General features: G+C 30.0%; 1 protein-coding gene across 2 annotated transcripts in view; it reads right to left on the bottom strand.

Annotated features, from left to right (window-relative positions):
• Nucleotides 1-765: 765 nt before the first annotated feature.
• LOC140040443 (uncharacterized) overlaps nucleotides 766-7,922 on the bottom strand; it is a 36,110-nt gene continuing 28,953 nt past the window's right edge. For both annotated transcript variants that reach the window (XM_072086396.1, XM_072086397.1), the window contains 5 exons: nucleotides 5,011-6,304; nucleotides 3,476-3,525; nucleotides 2,631-2,709; nucleotides 2,161-2,177; nucleotides 766-1,910 (listed from right to left, as the gene is read on the bottom strand). In XM_072086396.1, coding sequence (XP_071942497.1) covers nucleotides 2,170-2,177; nucleotides 2,631-2,709; nucleotides 3,476-3,525; nucleotides 5,011-6,304 — 1,431 coding nt within the window. In that variant the 3' untranslated portion in view covers nucleotides 766-1,910; nucleotides 2,161-2,169. The remainder of the gene's footprint in view (nucleotides 1,911-2,160; nucleotides 2,178-2,630; nucleotides 2,710-3,475; nucleotides 3,526-5,010; nucleotides 6,305-7,922) is intronic.

Genomic DNA, 7,922 nt, shown 5'->3' with positions numbered 1-7,922 from the left:
TTATATAAATTATCAGCTATTGAGTGAGTGAAAGAACAGTACTTTTTGACCAAATATTTTTGACAGAGGAAGGAAATGACTCTAATGTATATTAAAATGCTTTAAAAATAACTCAAATTAATATACTGCTGCGGCCACACTGACTGTTATTGCTTAGCACGACATCAGAACAACAGTTTAGCTTCACCTCATAAGTGAGCAACAAAATCAAGAGAAATCCATCAGGAAAATTGACACGAAAACAACCACATGATGTGCCCAAATATGGTAGTGATATGCTAAATTATGGTAGTGATATGACATAATCATGTCCATATATGGGCACATTTTTTGTCACATAAAGTTTGATAGTGTAGACAGGGCTTTATACAACAGTCATGGCTTGCCAATTATCATACAGTAATTTATATGCAAGTTCAATAGCTTTTATTACTAATTGCCTTATACCACTGGTATAAAAAAAAAATACAAGAACCTGATAAAATTTAAATTTAAACAATTGTTCAAAATTTGAAGAAAAAAAACCAGGTCATTTTGAAGATGTTTTCTCAGTTTATAAACTAGCACTTTTATTTGTTATTGTATTTTTATGTTTTTGTGATGTTATTAAATGTACGTAAATGTATTTCCCTTTTTAAAAATGTAAAATAATTTTGTTTAAATACAAACAATTTTAATCTTCTACTTCATTAAAAATAAGAATTTAATTTTGTTTATGATAATTTTGTAATAAGAATTTATACTTTTTTGTAATTAAACATTTTTTGTTATTATTAAAAAGCATCATAAAGAAATAAACCATACTACTGTATATATTATAAATATTTTAACAAAATATAACTGGCCTATTTAGATAAATTTGTTTAGTTTAATTTTTATAGTACAATACAATAATACAATTCTGATTGTATATACTTTACAACCAAAATACAAGATAATGTTAATGTAATATTCTTTCCATATCATTACTAAAGAAGTACGCAGGCATGACATCATGGAGAACACATGACTTCACCAGCGACACTTCTGTACCAATGACAATATAATACTGATGGATGTATAACAAATGTTTCTTTTTTCTAAATTGTCCAGAATTTGAGTAATATTATTGTCTATTATTTTCTTTTATTTATTTGTAAATGACTATATATATATTATTAATATTACATTGTATTTTATGCGTACATACTGTATATGTACTTTTTTTATTTAAAAAATCCCATAATGTTGATTTGGGTAGTATTTCAATAGCTTTTAAGCATATACAAAATTAATGCAATATTTATTCCATATAATTACCAAAGCAGTACGCAGGCATGACATCATGGAGAACACATGACTTCACCAGCGACACTTCTGTACCAATGACAATAAAATACTGATGGATGGGGTAACTAATGTTTTTTTTTTCATATTTAGCTAACGTCTGTAAAAGAATAAATACTAATTATATTATTTTCTATCATTTTAAATTTATGTGTATATAACTGTATATCATTGCATTGTGTTGTGTACATTTGTATATGTATATCATATATTATATTATGTTGTTATTGTATTGTTTACCATTGATTGAAATTAATAAAGGTTGAAAAACACATCTGTTGATTTTGGTAGAATTGCAATATATTAAAGCATACACTTTTGTCAGAAATAGATTACATGTAGTGGTCTAAAGCCATTGACATTTTCACCACTGTTCTTATGTTAAAATAAATACAGTATAGAGGTTAAGTAAAAACAAATTAACTCGCTACTTAGGTAAAATAATCATATGCAAAGATGTCCAAGGTGATTTCAGTTTGATAATATCTGTATGACATATTCTGGAAACAAGAATTTATTTCCTTGGTTGGTACCCATCTGTAGTTTATCTGGTCTCTGTTTTACACAAGATGCTGTTTTGTTTCCTAAAAGAAGTTTAAAAATTACAATACCAATGTATATATTGTCACTCTGTAGACAACAATTATTATATAACAGTATAACCCCTACTTTGGGACACCCCTATAAGGGAAAGATTTTTGGTGAAATGAATGATGGTTAATGTATTTAACACTTGTGACAGGTAACTCCTATTCAGTGAACACTTTGGTGGGTCTCAAAGGTGTTCCCATATTAGGGATTGTTATTAAGGTAAATTTTTCTACAAATACTTACAATATAATACTATGATTCTGCAGCATTAAAGAAAAGAAAATATTTTAGTAGAAGCACAGTTTTCAGTAATATTTTAATGATATTGTATATTTGTATCAAATGTTTACATGACTAATAAACACTAGTAAAATAATGGTTTTTGGTACACCATGTGTTTCTAAAAAAAAAAAGTTGCTTGTAGCATAAAAACCTTACTTTAATAGTATAAAAAATTATATATGACAATGATGATTAGTCTATAATAAACTTGATCTAACGGTGTTCTAAAGATTTTATGCAATTGGTAAAAACCAACACCTGTATAATACATCACTGTGTTGTACAATAGCACACAAGACAAATGTTTATATCTGTGAAGAGTTACTCCACTACAAACCCATTATTGTGACTTTGGTTTATTTCTTAAAATATCATGTTTGTGAAGATAATTTCTTCTTCATAAAATAATTACAATTTAAATTGTAGTCTACCTATGTAAGATGAATTCATTGGTAAATCATTTTGGAATTGAATGTCACTCTGTGTTCTTGTATCAGTGTGTCCTTGCTCCTAAAAATAAATGATAATTATATGTCTGTGAATATTATAATAGGCTAAGATGTAGTAAATTGAAATAACTATGAAAAACATTTAGTCAATTCCAATAATTAATTTAATAACATTGTATATAAATAGAAAAAAATTTTAGTATAACCTTAAAACTGTTAGGCAAATTAAGTGGAATTTAAGCTTCTAAAAGAAGATAACTATGGCTGTGAAATATTTTTAGTTTGAAATAAATGGTTTTGCATACACTTCCATAATACATTTTGGAAACATGCCATACTTTTTGCAATTTTTAAGTAGTTTATATCAGCTGCTGCTTTTACAGATTTTGTTTAGAGCTATTTCAACTTTCGTAAGTCCTTGATTGACACCGAAGTGTTTAAGGTGATATTGTAAATACCGTAATGTTACCGAACTTCCGACAGCATAATAAAATTAAAATAAACTTAAGTTTGATAAAAAAATTTTTGCAAACATGTTTTGTTGTTGCGCCGAACAGTGCAATGAAATACGGTCTCAGACGTTCTAGTTATATATACCTTTATACAGGTGAGTATTTAAATATTCAGATGGATTTAACATAACATAACGAATAAATAAAATATAGGAATGTGTTTTTTTTTCAGTTCTAATATGGTATGATGAAACCAGAAGTTTTATACACACAAGCAACCACCGTATACAAATGTCTATAATTAAAACAAATATATCTTGAAATTACTGGAAGAATCTTTCAAATAATTTTTGCAACAATAACAAATTCACTTACCAATTGTGAATTAAAATTGGCCTCGGATGAAAATACTAGGGAAGATACATCTAAAAAACCAAAAAAAATAAAATATTTTGTTGATAATTTTTACAATAAATGCTATAATATTATACAGTAGAATCGCTCCTTTGAAACACCCGCATTGGGATACTTTGGGAAATATATGTAATATAATAACACTAAACAAACTATTCAGAGTACACCTCTATTAAGTAAAGTGTCTCCTTAAAGCTCTGTCTACACAAAGTAGTTTGACAAAAAAGAGTGATGTGCCCAAATATGGTAGTGATGTGCCCAAATTTGGTAGTGATATGACATCATCATGTCCATATATGGGCATATCACATTGTTTTGTCACATAAGGTTTGATAGTGTAGACAGAGCTTTATGGTCCTACTGCATACAGATTTATTCCATAAAACACATGTGCTTACTATACATATTATATTTCATTAAACTGGAATGAAAAGAGGAATGTTATGTTATGTACTATGCCCACTACATACATGCAAAGTATAAAGTTAAAAAGATAAAAACATTTATTTACTAAACTACAAAATTATGACTATTTTTTCTGTACAGTATTAAAAACATGTTTTTACAACAATGCCATGATAGGAGGTATTAAATTACATTTATTTACAAATATTTTATTTACATATACAAATAAATATGTTATACAATTATACATAATACACCTGTTATATAAAAGCATTCTTGTAAAATAATAAAAGTAACTTAAATATACTACACAGTTCATCGCCAAATTTGCCAGTTAATAAAAGATACAAGTTATGGTTAAGTTTGGTGGCAAAATGTTCAAAAGATAGGATATTAGGTTGAATTCAGCACTTCAATTCACAGTTTTAGGACTTTGCCTCCCCTATTTCAAAATTCTGAATCTGTAACTGGTATACAATACATGTAAGATTGTATCTATGCTTCATCACATTGGTGCCCCCCAAATTGATGATGAACTGCAGTTTAATATTATTTTGTTTAAGACTTAACAACTACACCATTGAAAGCACAGATAAATATACATGGTAAATATACTGTAAATGTAGTTTAGTGTGAAGAATGTATTCCTGTATAAACCCAACACCATAGTATGCTACTAAACCAAGACCGCAACAGAATGACAAAGAGAAAAAAACAAATGTTATTAGGCACAAACAGTAGAATTTTTTCAATATATAACATTTTTTTACAAGTATATATGAATAGTCAATGCAAAAATTAATCAATTTGTTAGAAATATAACTCTCTTCATAAATTTATAAATCAGTTTAGTACACTTATTATTGACAATATTTTAATTTCTTTTTAGTTATTAGTATGCTAGAATACAAAAATTAGTAGCAAATATTTATTAATAAACATGCAAAAATGTGGATTTACTATATCTATTCAAATGATGATAAGCTGGCGACATGAAAGGCAGAAGCACCACCAAAAGAAGAGGTGTACTAGGGTTAAACAAAAGGATTAAATGTAAAATATAAAAACAGTATTTCCCAAAGATTTCTTACTGTTTTGAGATCCTTCTGGGATGGCCAATCCACAGATTTCTTCATTGACATTAAAAGATATCAGATCATCGATACTCTGTTGGCTAAGAACACTTTCATCATTGTTAGTGTGACTATCACCACTTTCTAAAGATTCAACGGATGTCTTTTTAGTTTTGTTTATGTCACAAGGAACACAGATCTCTTCATTGACATTAAAAGATATTAGATCACCAATACTCTGGCTAAGGACACTGCTTTGAATGGTGAGTTGACTATCATCACTACTGCCATTTTTCTGGTTATGATCACTGCAATTGTTGGTCAGACAAGAATCACTTTTATCATTGTCTCTCTGAATTGTATCACCATTGATTGTTTCATTGTAGAGTACCTGGTTATTGCCATTGTTTCTGTGTTGGTTATTAACATCAGTTTGGCTCTCACCACTCCTCTCACTGTTATTTCTCTGATTGTCATGACTGCCATTGTTGTCCTGATTACCATCACTACAACTATTCCTTTGTCCATTAACATTTTCCACTTGACTATCACCATTGCCTTCATTACTTCCATCACTGCCACTGGTGCTATGGGTTCTCTGACTGCCGTTACTGCTACCATTGATTCTCTGACTGTCATCACTGAACTCCTCAGAACTAGAATATGGCTGGAATTCAATGTTAGAATCATCTAGAAAACTAATCATACCAGGCATCTCCCAACTTACATCAGTCACAGAAACCGACCGTTTATCATTAAAACTATCCACTTTCTTGCGGGCACTGGTTCCGACTTCTGGCTGAGATATAGATCTTGTGAAGGTACCATAAGAACTAGGCTTCTGATAAAAATCAGTCTGTATACTTGAAGATGCTACCAGAAAAATCTCATCCTCATCACTTTCTAGAGCATATTCGCCGTCAACATCATCCTCATGCAATGAACTACAATAAATTTCTTTCGGTGAAACTGCTTTACTATTTGAAACTTCACTTCTAGAACTGTGGTGTTCAGCAATAGTATCGATACAATCTGAAGCCTTCCTTTTGGAAATCTCACAGTTGGCAGGTGTGCTCTCATTTGAAACTTCGCTCTGAGAACTGTGATGTTCACCAATAGTATCAATGCCATCTGAAGCCTTCCGTTTGGAAGTTGCAGAGTTGGCAGGTGTGCTCTCAGTAGATGAACTGAAGGCCTGAAAACCTTCAGATACATTGGTTAAGAAATTAGAAAACTTATCCTCTTTCTCCTCACCTTGGACAAAGCCTGTTCTTGATTTTAGCTGATCAATGCGGTCCTCTGCAGAACACACCTACAAAAGAAAAACAAAAACAAATATTAAAATAATTAAAAACTACAAATAAAAGAGTAGAAGTTCCTGTATTGTATCAGGAATATTATATAACCAGGAAAGAGTGAGACTATATTTGTAACGTCACTCTTCCGTGGTATGACATAAATCTACTTCTTCCTATCCAATCACAAAAAAGAAAAAAAACATAGTCTTTAGTTATTTCTACAGTCAATCTTAACAAATACTGTAGTACTAATATAATATCTTTAAAAACATCTCAAAAGTAGGAAAGACATAGAATTGCTACAAATTTACTACAGTACTAAAGGAAGACATAGAACATGTTTTGATTAATATGCTTAAGCCTGCTTGGGTAATTCGTAGGCTTTCACTGGATGTACCATTACAGTTAATTTGTGATACTCTTAAATAACAAAAACAAAGCATAATGAGATATGATATATCAAAAAGACAAAATGTACATGAATTTGGAATATTAATTTCTCAACACAAAAACGACACATTACTATGTTGTATATTGATTTTACATTCGTCAATGCAACAAAATAAGACTAAAACAAAAAAAGATTCAATTCATACATTACATATCAGTAACATTAAATGTAAAGAGCTACAAACAAATCATGCTGGCATTGTGATTAATAATCATAGCCAACAACGCAAACATTTATAGTAAACACATACATGAGTAATACAATCATACATACATATACATATTATACACTGCACATATATATAGTGGGATTATACTCAAGCATAGGATTATACTCAGTCATATAGATGTTTCAGATATGTAAAATACCTGAGAATATTTCCGTACAAAAATGAATCAAGATTACTTTATAGGAGAAAAAACACCATTTACGTCACAGACAGATTTTTTGTTGTCAGATAATACAGGTAAGAAGGATGATCGCTGAAGCGATATTATAATGACGTCTACTTTGAACAGTGTGAAAGTATCTGAAAATCACACAAGATTTCTGAATATTTTGTTATTTGAACATTAAAAATGAGACTAATATTCTCATAAACACAGTTATATGACCACTGTCTTTCTTTGCAACATTGTGACTTAGTTCAGATAGCATGAAAGACAGCTAGGAAGTTGCATATGAAATATGGACAAGTTTTTGTTTTCAGTATTAAAAAAAAAACCATTAACAAAATATTTTTTTTATTCTGATTAATTCCTTCCTTCCTGCTTTGCTTTTCCACAAACATTTTTCACAAACTACTAATAATAATATTATGAACTAAGCATTTTATTTATATAAGGAATGATAAAATGTGATGACAATATTAAAGTTGTTGTGAAATTTATTCTTTTTGAATTGAATTGAATTGAAATTTTATATTTATACTGGGTAACCTCTTCAGTCAAAGACTGGTCTCCCAGAGGGCCCAGTTGGTGATCAGTGGCTGTGATGTACTAATACACCGGGGTAACCCCCTACTCGTCTCGAAAGGTGTACTAGGTTCTTTAAAGTGCACACGAGCTAGATGTGTACACTGGACCTACGGTTTATAGTCCTTATCCGAGAAGACTCGTTCTACCACCAGAACCATGGAGTGAGTGAGCCTCGAACCCCTGCCGATGTTATGGCTACGTAAT

The sequence above is a fragment of the Antedon mediterranea genome, chromosome 2 (assembly GCF_964355755.1).
Source record: "Antedon mediterranea chromosome 2, ecAntMedi1.1, whole genome shotgun sequence".
NCBI classification, from domain to species: Eukaryota; Metazoa; Echinodermata; class Crinoidea; order Comatulida; family Antedonidae; genus Antedon; species Antedon mediterranea.
The sequence above is the reverse complement of the archived record's forward strand: the minus strand, read 5'-3'. Positions and strand labels throughout refer to the sequence as shown.